General features: G+C 46.9%; 1 protein-coding gene across 5 annotated transcripts in view; it reads right to left on the bottom strand.

The window, feature by feature from the left end:
* The window catches only part of LOC140719267 (histone-lysine N-methyltransferase EHMT2-like), a 147729-nt gene that overhangs the window by 49216 nt on the left and 83146 nt on the right, over positions 1 to 15367 (bottom strand). For all 5 annotated transcript variants that reach the window (XM_073033807.1, XM_073033775.1, XM_073033791.1 and 2 more), the window contains 5 exons: positions 13249 to 13355; positions 10355 to 10477; positions 9207 to 9308; positions 6261 to 6365; positions 1974 to 2128 (listed from right to left, as the gene is read on the bottom strand). In XM_073033807.1, the coding sequence (XP_072889908.1) occupies positions 1974 to 2128; positions 6261 to 6365; positions 9207 to 9308; positions 10355 to 10477; positions 13249 to 13355 (592 nt within the window). The remainder of the gene's footprint in view (positions 1 to 1973; positions 2129 to 6260; positions 6366 to 9206; positions 9309 to 10354; positions 10478 to 13248; positions 13356 to 15367) is intronic.

The following is a 15367-nucleotide window of genomic DNA, read 5'->3' as shown; positions in this document are numbered from 1 at the left end:
TAGGAGAATGAGGGGAGATTTGATAGAGGTATACAAAATTATGAGAGATATTGATCAGATAAATGTAAGCAGGCCTGTTCCATTGAGGTTGGGTGAGATTCGAACTAGAGGACATATATTAAGGGTAAAAGGTGAAACATTTAAGGAGAACCTGATGGGGTACTTCTTACCTCAGAGGGCGATGTGAGCGTGGAACAAGCTGCCAGCGGAAGTGGTCGATCTCAACATTTAAGAGAAGTTTGGATAAGTACATGGATTGGAGGTATATGAAGGGCTATGGTGCGGGTTGAGACAGATGGGGCAAGGCAGAACAACAGTTCAGAACACTCCAGCATGGACTGGATGAGCCAAAGAGCTTATTTCTGTGCTGTTGTGCTCTATGAATCTACACTCAATAGCCCCTTTATTAGGTACACCTGTACACCTGCTCGTCATCGCAAATATCTAGTCAGACCATCATGTGGCAGCAACTCCAAACATCGAAGTATGTAGACATGGTCAAAAAGTTCAATTGTTTCTCAGACCAAACATCAGAATGGGGAAGAAATTTGACCCAAGTGACTTTGACCATGGAATGATTGTTGGTGCCAGATGGGGTGATTTGAGTATCCCTGAAACTGCTGATGTCCTGGGATTTTCATGACAACAGTCCTTAGAGTTTTCAGCATCTAGTGCAATAAACAAACAAACAAAAATCCAGTAAGTGGCTGTTGTATGTGTGAAATTGCCTTGTTAATGAGAGGGGTCAGTGGAGAATGGTCAGACTGGTTTGAGCTGACAGAAGGGCAACAGCAACTCAGATAACTACATGCTACAATACAGGTGCGTAGAAGAGCATCTCTGAACACACAACGTTCAAACCTCGATGTGGATGGGCTACTGCAGGAGAAGACAACACCAGGTTTCACTCCTGTATGTAATAAAGTGGCCACTGAGTAATTTGAGAATGTGGGTGAACCTCTGCAGGGGAGCTGCAGTGCCCTCTTGTGGTACTGCATAAAATAGCAGAAGAGTGAAGCAATGCTAGTTCAGGACTCCTCCCTGATCAAAACTGATAAATAACTCAGATCATGGAACAGTACAGGCCCTTTGACCGGTGAAACAGGATGTTTATCCTGATCAAAACTGATAAATGCTGTACTCAGATCATTGAACAGTACAGGCCCTTTGACCCACAATACCAGCGGTGAGTGTACAGAGCAAGGAATGAATAGGTAAAGGTCAACAGGTTATGTAAGGTGAGTGACAGAGAAATAGTTAGTTGATAAACTGTAACAGAATAGGCATTTCCATTAGCAGAGACCCTTCGGCTCATCTTCTCCACCGTTACATCATGGCTGATTTATTATCCTTCTCAACCCCATTCTAATAACATGACCTTCACAGCCCTCTGTGGAAATGAATTCCACAGATTCACCACTCATTGACTAAAGAAATCTCTTCCCTCTGGTCTGAGCCTATGCCCTCTGGTCCTAGACAAATAACCTCTCCACATCCACTCTTTCAATATTTGTCAGGTTCCAATGAGATGCCCCATCCACCCCCATTCTTCGAAACTCCAGTGAGTACAGGCTCAGAGTCATCAAACTCTCCTCATATGTTAACCTGTTAATTCTTGGAATCATTCTCATGAACCTCCTCTGGACACTCCAAAGCTGCTCACCAGTGCCTTATAAAGCCTTAACATTACACCTTTGTTTTCATACTCTCAAAATGAATACTAATGTTGCATTTGGTTTCCTTATGACTCAAGCTGCAAGTTAATCTATCAGGAATCCTGCATGGGGACTCCCAAATCCATTTGCACCTCAGAGTTTTTAATCTTCTCCCCGTTTAGAAATGGTCCAAGTCTTTAATCCCTCTACCACAGTGCTGAACTGTAACAGAATGGGGTTCAGAGGAATTTCAACGAGCCCTGCCAGTAATGGCACACCCTGAGGTCAAATTTCTGTTTCCAGGAGATGTATACATACATGACACAGTCGTAGAAATTCTCACGAGCCGCGATGTGCAAGGGTGTGTCACCATGCATGTTCACTGCCTGCAGGTCACACCGAGCATTCAGGAGCACCTCGGCGATGTCCGACGAACCAGCAAAGGCTGCCCAGTGCAAACAGATATTTTCCTCCTGTGAGAGAGCAGGGAATAGGGTAAATAGGGTATTGTAGAGTACAGTGAACACCAGCAGATATACAGCAGTTACAGAGAACATACATTACAGGCTCTTCAGCCCACAATGTTGTGTGATTTAACCCTTCCCTCATACCTCAACCTCCATTTTTCTGTCATCCCTGTGCTTAAGTCTTTTCAACGTTCCTAATATATCTGCCTCTACCACCACCCTGACACGTATCCACCACTCTCCGTGTAAAACAGAAACCTACCTCTGAAATCGCGCACACGAAGAAATCTGCAGGTGCTGGAAATTCAAACAATACATACAAAATGCTGGTGGAGCACAGCAGGCCAGGCAGCATCTATAAGGAGAAGCACTGTCGCTGCCTCCTGCCCGCATGCTGCGCCCGTTGACTTCATTAACTTTGCCTCCAACTTTCACCCTGCCCTCAAATTTACCTGGTCCATTTCCGACTCCACCCTCCCATTTCTTGATCTTTCTATCTCCATCTCTGGAGACGGCCTATCTACTGATATCTACTATAAGCCTACAGACTCTCACAGCTACCTGGACTATTCCTCTTCCCACCCTGTCTCTTGCAAAAATGCCATCCCCTTCTCACAGTTCCTCCGTCTCCGCCGCATCTGCTCTCAGGATGAGGCTTTTCATTCCAGGACGAAGGAGATGTCTTCCTGTTTTAAACAAAGGGGCTTCCCTTCTTCCATCAACTCTGCTCTCAAACGCATCTCTCCCATTTCCCGCACATCTGCCCTCACCCCATCCGCCCGCCACCCCACTCGGGATAGGGTTCCCCTTGTCCTCACCTACCACCCCACCGGCCTCCAGGTCCAACGTATAATTCTCCGTAACTTCCGCCACCTCCAACGGGATCCCACTACCAAGCACATCTTTCCCTCCCCCCCTTTCTGCTTTCCACAGGGATCGCTCCTGTTGCTGCCTCCTGCACGCATGCTGAGCTCGTTGACTTCATTAACTTTGCCTCCAACTTTCACCCTGCCCTCAAATTTACCTGGTCCATTTCCGACACTTCCCTCCCCTTTCTTGATCTTTCTGTCTCCATCTCTGGAGACGGCCTATCTACTGATATCTACTATAAGCCTACAGACCCTCACAGCTACCTGGACTATTCCTCTTCCTACCCTGTCTCTTGCAAAAAATCGCTGAACACCTACGCTCGGTCCACCAGAGAAAGCAGGATCTCCCAGTGGCCACACATTTTAATTCCACGTCCCATTCCCATTCTGATATGTCTATCCATGGCCTCCTCTACTGTCAAAATGAATCCAAACTCAGGTTGGAGGAACAACACCTTATATATCAGCTGGGTAGCCTCCAACCTGATGGCATGAACATTGACTTCTCTAACTTCCGTTAATGCCCCTCCTCCCCTTCTTACCCCATCCCTGACATACTTAGCTATTTGCCTGTTCTCCATCTCCCTCTGGTGCTCCCCTCCCTCCTTCTTTCTCCCGAGGCCTCCCGTCCCACAATCCTTTCCGTTCTCCAGCTCTGTATCACTTTCGCCAATCACCTTTCCAGCTCTTAGCTTCATCCCACCCCCCCAGTCTTCTCCTATCATTTCGCATTTCCCCCTCCCCCCACTACTTTCAAATCTCTTACTATCTTTCCTTTCAGTTAGTCCTGACGAAGGGTCTCGGCCCGAAACGTCGACAGTGCTTCTCCTTTTAGATGCTGCCTGGCCTGCTGTGTTCCACCAGCATTTTGTGTCTGAAATCGCACTTACACTTTCTTCCAATCACTGTAAAATTATGCCCCCTTGTATTAGCCATTCCCATCCTGGGAAAAAGTCTCTCACTAACCACTTGACATATGCCTGTTATGAACTTGTACACAATCAAGTTGCCTCATGTTCCTTCACTCCAAAGAGGAAAGCCCTAGCTCGTAAAACCTACGTATCCTGATAAGACATGCTCTCTAATCCAGTTAGCATCCTGGTATCACCTCTCCAGCATCTCTAAATCTTCTGGATCCTTTCTGTAACGAGATAACCATTAGAAACAGTTTCCAGTACTCTCCCATTGAAAGACATTCAGCAAATACACCTGTAGCTCCTACACCATCAGCATCCCAAGCCACCTACATTGGGGGACATCGACAGAGACTCACACGCTATTGGGATGAGGGAGGAAACTGGAAACCCAAAGGCCAGAGGAAATGTGCAAACACTGCACAGAAATCACTGTGCAAGCCAGCTGTACTACCATCAAGCCGGGCCTCATAATGGTTGGGTGTTTCTTCACCATTCCTATGCACACACGTGTAATAATTATACAGTGCAGTTACTAAGCACATTTAGAGAGAGCAGTTATGCGGTACGGTTAGACGGTGTTACACGGTGGGATTAGAGAGAGCAGTTATGCGGTACGGTTAGACGGTGTTACACGGTGGGATTAGAGAGAGCAGTTATGCGGTACGGTTAGACGGTGTTACACGGTGGGATTAGAGAGAGCAGTTATGCGGTACGGTTAGACGGTGTTACACGGTGGGATTAGAGAGAGCAGTTATGCGGTACGGTTAGACGGTGTTACACGGTGGGATTAGAGAGAGCAGTTATGCGGTACAGTTAGACTGTGTTACACGGTGGGATTAGAGAGAGCAGTTATGCGGTACGGTTAGACGGTGTTACACGGTGGGATTGTGGAACACAGCTGCTCAGTGGGATAAGAGATCACTGTTATGCAGAGAATCACAAAGCAGAAGCCGGCATGGTGACTTCTTGGAGTGTTCAAGGTCATCGACAATCTCTCATTGCTACCATCAGAATATACCCTCTTCTCATTGCTAACATCAGGACACGCCCTCATTGCTACCATCAGAACACACCCTCTTCTCATTGCTACCATCAGGACACGCCCTCTTCTCATTGCTACCATCAGGACACGCCCTCTTCTCATTGCTACCATCAGGACACGCCCTCTTCTCATTGCTACCATCAGAACACACCCTCTTCTCATTGCTACCATCAGGACATGCCCTCTTCTCATTGCTACCATCAGGACACGCCCTCTTCTCATTGCTACCATCAGGACACGCCCTCTTCTCATTGCTACCATCAGGACACGCCCTCTTCTCATTGCTACCATCAAGACACACCCTCTTCTCATTGCTACCATCAGAGAGGAGGGAGAGGAATAGAAAACTCACACTCAATGCTTCAGGCACAGTTTCTTTCCCTCCACCATCAGATTTCTGACTGGACATTGAGCCCATGAACACTACTTCAACATTTTGCTCCATTTTTGCACTAAAACTGCATATCAGAGGATTTGTCCTGGGCCCAGCATGTCAATGCAATTATGAAGATAGCACCGAGGTGCCACTATTTGCTTATAAGCTGGTGAAGATTCGACATGACATCAAACACTTTGACAAACTTCCATAAACGTGTGGGAGAATATATTGACTGGTATGACGACCCTCAATGGAAAATCCTACAAAAGGTAGTGGATGCGGCTTAGAACACCACAAGTAAAGCCTCCCCGGCACTGAGCAGATCTGTCACAAGATTGTAGCACGCACCATCGGGGACCCCCACCAGCCAGGCCGTGCTCTCCTCTCTCTGCTGCCATCAGGCAGAAGGTACAGGAGCCTCAGGATTCCCATCACCAGGTTCAGGAACAGTTACTACTCCTCAACCAGCAGGTTTATGACCCAGTGCGGATAACTTCACTCACCCCATCAGTGAACTGCTCCCACCAACTATGTGTTCACTTTCAAGGACTCTTCATCTCATGTTCTCAGTACTTACTGCTCATGTGTTTACTATTATTACTTTTTCTTTATGTGTATTTACAGTTTGTTATCTTTTGCACATTGGTTGTTCGTTCTGCTGGCTGCGGTCTTTCACTGATTCTATTGTGTTTCTTGTATTTACTGTGAATGCCCGCAAGGAAATGAATCTGAGGGTTGTATATGGTGACATATATGTATTTTGATAATAAATTTACTTGGAATTTGAACTATTTATTTATTTTTATAATTTCTAATTGTAACTTATATCTCGCTGTTGACAATATGCCGGTGATAATAAACGTGGGTGTGAGACCAGACACTGGTTTGCTGGTCTGTTTCTGGTCTGGCCCTGTTTCCAGAGCTCACTTACATTGTCCTTCAAGGCGACACTTGCTCCTCGATCCAGTAACAGCTTGATGATCTCGATGTGCTTGTGCTCAGCTGCCCAAATGACTGGAGTCCATCCTCCACTATCCTGCACAAAAGGAAGGGACAATAAACAGACGAGGAACATTGGGGTCTTTCTTCCACCCATCAGACATACTCACCAGCAGCACTGAGAACGTAGGGCTCTTTGAATTGTCAATGATCCCTTCCATCCACCATCAAGCAGGAGGGGCTGTAGCATTAGGACGAACTGTTAGGATGGGAAACAGCTTCTTCCTCAGGCCGTGATCCCACTGAACTCCCTGCCAACACCCAGGTCTCATCATGTATGAAGTGCCAGTAGCACTGTACTGTTTACTTTTGACTTCTGTCATAAATGCACCTTATTGTTTGTTAATTTGTTTGTGGTAATATTGCTATACGTTGCATGTGTGAGTTATATGTACTGTATTGTGCACCTTGGTTCAGAGCAATGTGGTTTCATTTGGCGGTATGTGTACAGTTGAATGACAATAAAATGACCCTCAACTTGACCATTATCCCAGTTCCCAGCCTGGCGTTCAGCAAGGGAAACATTAACCCATCGGGTTGCAGGGAACAGGAGTACCAGGCAGTGAAAGTCTGCAACTGGCTCAACTGGCCTGAGGCCAAAGTAAACTGTAGTGAACAAGACGCTGCTGGAACTCAGCAGGTCAGACAGAGTCAATGGAGAGGAACGAACAGCGGTCACTGGGAGAACAGACAAACTCCTTGCAGAAAGGGGTGGGAGCTGAACCCTGATTGGTGATTGCAGGTGCTATAACGAACCCTGATTGGTGACTGACCAGGTGCTATAACGCGATTGTGCTTTACGGCGAATGATGAATGCTTGGTTCTGTAGCACGGAGGAAAGGGGGAGGCAGAGAAAGGGGATGGGTAGGAGGAGGTGGGGATGGGAAATGGGAGATTGTGAGGGGGAGGGGGAGGGGAAGGGGAAGTGGGTAGGGGAGAGAAGAGGGGGAGGGGCAGAGGGAGGGGAGAGAGAGAGAGAGGCAGAAGGGGAGGGAAGGGGGAAAGGGGGAGGGGGAAGGGGAGAGGGGAGGAGGAAGGGGAGAGGGAGCCTGTCGTTGGGAGATAAAGGGGATCCCCTGCAGGGTTGGTGCCAGACAGTAAATGTCTGTAACAGCCTCAAATGGCCCAAGTCACAAACTATAGTGAACTCATTCCTGGCTCCTAGCCTAACATAGCCAGCCAGAAATGTAACAGATAACTGGGCGACTGGCAGAAGGCAAGGAGTAGTAATACAGGAGCTTTTCTGGCTGACTGCCAGTGACAAGTGGTGTGCTGCAGGGGTCAGTGTTGGGACTGCTACTTTCCACATTGTATGTTAATAACTTGGGCGATGCAATTGATCAAGTTTACAGACGATACAAAGATACGTGGAGAGGCAGGTCGTGTTGAGGAAACAAGATGCCTGCAGAAGGACTTGTCCAGATTAGGAGAATAGATAAAGAAATGGCAGATGGAAACCAGAGGTCAGCGAAGTCTGGAGGTCAAAACCTGAAGATCGAAGACCAAATCAGCGAGTCTGGAGGTCGAGGCACGACGGTAAGATCACCCGGATTGGTGTGTCCAGAGTATCCTGACTGGCTGCATCACTGCCTGGTACGGGAACTGTACCTCCCTTAATCGCAGGATTCCTCCTGTAATCCACAACAAGCTCCTTTGTTTTTGCAACATTGAGGGAGAGGTTGTTTTTTTGACATCACTGTGTCAGAGAGATGGCTTCTTCCCTGTAGGCCTCATTATTGCTTGGGATAAGGACAATCAATGTAGTGTCGTCAGCAAATATAATTAGCATATTGGAGCTGTGGATGGCGATACAGTCATGGGTATACAGGGAGTAAAGGAGGGGACTCAGTACGCAGCCCTGAGGGAGCCCACTCTCACAACCTGCTGGCGATTTGACAGGAAGTCCAGGATCCAGCTGCATAAGGTAGGGTCAAGGCCAAGGTCTCTGAGCTTCTTGTTGAGCCTGGATGGAACTATATGGTGTTGAATGCTGAACTGTAGTCCAAGAACAGCAATCTAACATAAGTACCCTTCTTCTCCAGATGTGTAAGGACAGTGTGTAGAGCAGTGGCTATTGCGTCATCTGTCAATTGGTTGTGTCGACAGGCAAATTGTAGGGGGTCCAGTGTGGGTGGTAGCAAGCTGCAGATGTAGTCCTTGACCAGCCTCTCAAAGCATTTGCTTATTATTGAGGTGAGTGTGACAGGACGCCATTTGTTCAGGCATGTTACCTTGGTCTTTTTTGGTACAGGGACAATGGTGGATAATTTGAAGCTATTCGTTGTGAATCTTGACTCAGTCTTCTCCTTATACTGTTGTTTCGCAGTCCTGGTAGCTTTGCGCAGATATAGCTGCTTTTCTTGAGCTCCAGTTGATCTCCAGCGACATAAGCTCGATGTCGCTTTCTAAGTGTTGCTCGCACGGAACTATTCAGCCTAACAAGTCAGCTCCACCATCCCTGATCCAGGATCAACCCCATACACCTGCCTTCGCACCATATCATTTGATACCCTGACCAATCTGGAAACGATCAACTTCTGCCTTAAATATACGCATGGCCTTGGACTCCACTACAATCTGTGGCAGAACATTCCACAGATTTACCAGTCTCTGCCTAAGAAAACCCTCCTTACCTCTTTTTTAAATTTTGAGGCTGTGCCCTTTGGTTCTGGCCACCCCACCACCCACCACAGGAAACATCCTCTCCACATCCACCCATATCCTTTCAACATCCGGTAGGTTTCAATGAACATGTCTACAATGTTCAGCAGAACAACAACAAACAACGGCAGCAAAACAAGTCCTTTGCCTCCTTCCCAGCATCACACACACAGTACACATTCCACCCCTCACCCCGGCCGTACACGGCTCTCTTTACCTGTGTGTTCAGGTCCACTTGCCCGGTCGCCAGCAGGAACTGCACCATCTGTATGCTCCCGTTCTTGGCAGCATGGTGCAGGCACGAGGAAGCATCTAATTCCTGGGAAGCAAAGGGACAAACGAGACAACAGTTTAAACACACCCACTTTGGCGAGGTGCAGCACCACTGGTTCTAGATGGTGGTCTGACCCACCGTCACAAAGTAGAAACAAACCGGATTCTGCACTCCCTGCAAACCGAAGATGCTCTAAGAGGACCACAACCTTGTTGCCAGAAAACCCTGGTTGAACTCAACGTTGGACTGCATTAGTGACTCCAGGTCAAGATTTTTCCCTCGGGGTTTACTCCCGAAGCCTTCCCCATGAGTGGATCTAGCCCCAAGGCAGTGGAAGTTTGAGATCAGAGTTTTCCTTCTACTAGATGAGCTGTCAACCATGGCTGACAAGTCCCATCTGCCCAAAATGACTGGTTTTAAGGTGCCAGTATCTCACCTTTGCCTCTTCTGTCAGTAGAAAGGGTTCAGCTGGGCTTAGTACTTAAGCCACACATGAAGGTCAGGAGCTGGGCTGGATTGTCAGAGGCTATTTCAGACGCACATCACTGAGGGCTTTTAATAGGTTATGGGAAGTCATTCCCATTACCACCCAAAACCCAACCCCTGGCCCCCACTGGCCATGATAACCTTATGGAAGTACTAAGGGCCAATTGCTTTACTAACTTCAAAGTACTATTGGGTGTTAGCTTGGAGTTTCCATTGACTAATAACACGTGTATTGTGAATGGCAATTGATCTTGCATGTGAGGAATTCAAACATTTTACCGACCACCACCTTGGCCCCAGAGGAACGCTGTCTCATTCCGCTGATTTCATGTATGGTTTGATTGACAATTAAACTTGATTTGAATTGGTCAATATCAGTAACTGCTGGTCAATTTTGTATAAAAATGGCAATTTTCTGTTTTGGCTTCGGAAACAAGGGCCATGCTGTTCACCTGGTGCACAAGTAAAATAAAGTACAGTTGAGGAATGAGTGCGCGAGTTCATAGGCCAGTTAACCGGCAACAACACCTGAGCATTTGTTGATCTCTCTAAAGTTGTGTGGAACTGCCTGCCCACCTCCCAACACCTCCCCCGTGCACTGTCACCTTGTGAAACACGCTTGCCCCGTGCTTGGCCAGTAACTTCACAACTTCATAATGGTTGTTCATGATGGCTTCCATCAGCGGAGTCCTTTGAAGCTTGTCACACACGTCGACGATCGCACCAGCCTTCCAGAGAGAGGGAAGGAGTGAGAGAGGGAGGGATGGGAGGGGGGTAGAGAGGGAGGGATGGGAGGGGGGTAGAGAGGGGGGAGGGAGGATGAAGGGGAGAGGAAGGGGAGGGGAGGGGGAGAGAGGTGGAGAAAGAGGGAGAGAGATGTGAGAGGAATAGAGGGAGGGAGAGAGGGTGTAAAGAGGGGAGGGGAGAGAGAGAGGGGAGGGGAGAGAAAGAGAAGAGAGACGGGAGACGGGGGAGAGAGGAAGAAGGGAGGGGAGAGTGGGGGAGAGGGGAGGGGCGAGGAGGAGAGAGGGGAGGGGCGGGGAGAGGGAGAGGGAAAAAAGACAAATAGACACACAAGGGGGAGTAGGAGGGAGGTGGGAGATCAGAATTCAGGTGTTAGTTAAACCCTCTCACTGTACACAATCTGCACTGCTGGGATCACTGTCTGTGTGGCACGGGTTGGTGACCCAAGGGTTTATGCAAGAGCTTATACCCGTGATCAGCTCTGTCATGGGATCCTGAGCTACAAACTTGCTCCACCCAAGTTCCTCCTGAACCAAGCATTTGGTTGCCCCACACATCTGCATCATAGAGTCAGCAGCAAGTTCCCCTCAAAGGCAGAATGAAATTATTGGAATACAACTTCCACATAATCCAACATTATTTTTACTAGGCGATATTGAAGGGATAAAATCGAAATCCAAATTGAATAAACATCAGAAAGAATTCATAAAAATTGCATTGGCAGTAGCCAAAAAGGCTATTGCAGTTACTTGGAAATCGGATTCATACTTAAGTATAGATCGTTGGAAGAATGAAATTTTTAGCTGCATTCCACTTGAAAAAATTACTTATACTTTAAGAGATAAATATGAGATATTTCTGAAAATTTGGCCCCCTTATTTACAAAAGATAGGATTAAATATATAGGTGCTCCGAAGATAAAATTATTGGTTATCTGGGGAAAGAAATAAATATACATATTAAAGCTATTATGAACTCCATGGAGCATGTGGGGATCTTCCGATATCCAGGCATTCTTTCTTTCTTTCTTTTTTCTTCTCTTTTTTTTTCTATAGGGATATGTTTGGGGGGAGGGGTTAAGGGGAGGGGGGAAGGGTTGACAATTTTTTTTCTTTCTGTAACCTATTGAAAATTTAATAAAAATTTTTTTTTTAAAAAGGCAGAATGAAACCCTTGCGGCAGCTCAAAATATTTATCCCTTTTAAAGGCACTCCAAAGGATATCTTTATTCCCTTCAAAAAATTACAGCGCCACTCCTTGTGTCTGTCCAGCAGCCAAAGTTTTCGACATCCACTGCTCTATGAGGTTGAGGAACATTTAAAGGTATGGGTCTGTACTCACTGGAGTTTAGAGGAATGAGGGGGAAATCTTACTGAATGAAACCTATCGAATATTGAAAGGCCAAGATAGAGTGGATATAGAGAGGATGTTTCCTATAGTGGAGGAGTCTAGGACCCGAAGGCACAGCCTCAGAATAGAGGGAAGTCCACTTAAACAGAGATGAGGAGGAATTTCTAGTCTAATGGTGGTGAATCTGTGCAATTTATTGCCACAGACATAGCGCAGGCCAAGTCATTGAGTATATTTTAAATGGATGCTGATAAGTTCTTGATTAGTCAGGGAGTCAAAGGTTATGAGAAGGTAGGGGAATGGGGTTGAAAGGGAAAATAAATCAGCCATGGTGGAATGGTAGAGCAGACGGGACGAGCGGAATGGTTCCGATGTGAGCCTGGAAACTGAAGAGGACGTCAGCTTCTCCCTCTCAAGCACATTAGACCGTGGCTGTTCATTCATCTAAAAACTTGTTACCTTTTAGGGGCACATATGTCAGTGGTAACTGGATTGAGAGTAAAATCTCCATTTTTTTTTAAGCAAATTCAATACGAAGGGACAAGGTGAAAAGCTGGGACCAGCAGGAGTCAGGGTGTGTCTGTGACTGATGCCCTGGTAAACTGTATCGTACCGATTGCGAGAATTGGCAAGAGCGCAGGCTGCTGTTTGATGGCCCGGTGAGTCAATTGGGCCTCCTATATGTGGAGGCTTCCTCTTTATGCAGACTTTTGACTGTGCATGTTTTCGTTCCAGTGGGCCCAGGTTGTCACGCCCACACAGTAAGTTGTCCAGTGTGTGACCCTAAGGGCTTATAAGGCATTGGTCAGACCATTTGAAGTACGTACTGCGAGCAGTTTTAGGCCTCTTTTCTAAGAGATGTGCTGGCATTGGAGAGGGTCCAGAGAAGAGTCACAAGAATTATCCCAGGAATGAAAGGGTTAATATACAAGGAGCATTTGATGGGTCTGGGTCTGTACTTGCCAGTTGCGAAGAATGAAGAGGATCTCATTGAAGCGTATTAAATATTGAAAGGTCTGGATAGAGTGGCTGTGAGAAGATGTTTCCAATAGTGGGGGAGTCTAGGACAAGAGGGCGGTGAATCTGTGTAATTCATTGTCACAGACAGCTGTGGAGGCAAAGTCACTGAGTATACTTAGAGCAGAGGTTGATAGGTTCTTGATTAGTCACCATGTCAAAGGTTACGGGGAGAAGGCAGGAGAACGGGGTTGAGAAGGAAAATAAGCCAGCCACGATGGAATGGCGGACCAGACTAATTGACCTAATGGTGCAATGGTCATATGGCGTATCGTGGCTAACAGGAATCAGTAAATATGTTCAATCCTACTGCTCCACTGTCATTCTTGCTCCACGCATACGTTAACAGTGAATACGAGACATCTTGGTCCCAGCTCTCAGCTCCTACCTGCAGCAGGATGTGACAGATCTCTAGGTAGCCTTTCTGAGCTGCTGCGTGCAGTGGCATCCTCCGGCTGTGCTGGTCGTTCTGGAAGTTCGGATCATGGTCGTCGACTGGAAAGGGTGTGTGGACAAGGGACACAGAAGAAGGGCAAAGATTAGTTCAGCAGAGATTGCAATCTGAGGGGGCGGAGTGGGTGGTGCTCTCACCTCACTCCTGTCAGACAGGTGGGGTAAAGGACACCCACCAAAGGTTCTCCTGTACCAAGTTATTTCCCTTCCTCTCCAGCCTGGTGCCAAAGCCTATTGCAAATTTCTACAGATGTACCATGAAGAGCATCCTGCATCACCACCTGGTATAGAGGGGCCAATGCACTGGACTGGAATAAGCTGCACATGGTTGTAAACTCAGCCAGCTCCACCATGGGCACCTCGCACCATCCAGGACATCTTTAAAAGATGATGCCTCAAAAAGATGGCACCCATCACCCAGCACATGCTTTCTTCTCCTTACCGCCACTAAGGAGGAAGCCGAAAGGATTCATTCTGGAGTCACTTCATCAACTAAGATGAGAAAGCAGAGTCTTCTGGAAACCTGGCGCAGGGATTAACGTAATAGTATTACAGTGTTAGCAACCCAGGTTCAATTCCTGCTACTACCTCCAGGTGCTCCAGTTTCCACCCACAGTCAAAGACATACTGGTTGGTAGGTTCATTGGTCTCATGGGCGTAACTGGACAGAGAGGGCTTCTTGGAGCAGAAAGGCCTGTTAATGTGCTGTATCTCTAAATTTAGCTTTCCAACTGATACTTCGTGGCTGGATTAGTCAATCACTGGGAGTGGGCCATTCAGACTCTGTCCCATTGAAACTACAGAGGGGAAGACAATAGATGAATGCTCCTGCTATTGTTAGAATATCCCTGTCATGTAATGCACAGTTCACAGACCTGTTGTGTCAGATGTAAGGGTGTATCCCTGTCACATAACGCACAGTTCACAGATCTGTTGTGTCAGATGTAAGGGTGTATCCCTGTCACATAATGCACAGTTCACAGACCTGTTGTGTCATTTAACCTGGTCAGTTGTATCCTGGTGGAGCCATCCCACAACACTGTAACACAAAGGGTACATTCTGGGTGCTCGAGTTTGTACTCAGGAGCTTGTAGAAGAGATACCAGCACTGAATATCCAAAGGGATTTGCTAGTTGGGATGTGCTACCATTGTAAAAACGTACTTCTGTAAATTTACCTAGGTACATTCAGAATCAGCTTTAACATCACTGACATATGTCGTGAAACTAGTTGGTCTGCGGCAGCAGTACATTTATCTGAGTATGTTCAGAATGTCAAGTGCTGTAGGTGATCACAGCAAATGAAACTAGTTAAATATTTATTGTCATCTGAGATTCCACCCTCCACCCCCCGGCCATTCTTCTAAACTCAGTGAGTACAGGCCCAGAGCCGTCAAAACACTCCTCATACATTAACCTTATAATTCTTGTGAACCTACTCTGGAGCCGATCCAATATCAGCGCATCACTTCAGCTCAGCGCAGTCTGACCAAAGCCTCAGCATCGCATCGTTGCTCTTATATTCTAATTCTCTTGAAATGAATGATAACATTAGAACCATAGAACACTACGGCACAGTACAGGCCCTTCAGCCCTCCACGTTGTGCCGACCCATATAATCCTTAAAAGAAAGTACTAAACCCACACTACCCAATAACCCTCCATTTTTCTTTCTTCCATTTGCCTGTCCAAGAGGCTCTTAAATACCCCTAATGTTTTAGCCTCCACCACCATCCCTGGCAAGCCATTCCAGGCACTCACAACCCTCTGTGTAAAAAACTTACCCCTGATGTCTCCCTTAAACTTTCCTCCCTTAATTTTGTACCTATGCCCTCTGGTGTTTGCTATTGGTGCCCTGGGAAACAGGCACTGGCTATCCACCCTATCTATGCCTCTCATAATCTTGTAGACCTCTATCAAGTCCCCTCTCATTCTTCTGCGCTTCAAAGAGAAAAGTCCCAGCTCTGCTAACCTTGCTTCATATGACTTGTTCTCCAAACCAGGCAACATCCTGGTAAATCTCCTCTGCACCCTCTCCATAGCTTCCACATCCTT

Source organism: Hemitrygon akajei, chromosome 2, assembly GCF_048418815.1.
Source record: "Hemitrygon akajei chromosome 2, sHemAka1.3, whole genome shotgun sequence".
Classification (NCBI taxonomy): domain Eukaryota; kingdom Metazoa; phylum Chordata; class Chondrichthyes; order Myliobatiformes; family Dasyatidae; genus Hemitrygon; species Hemitrygon akajei.
This window is presented reverse-complemented; position numbering and strand designations above follow the sequence as displayed.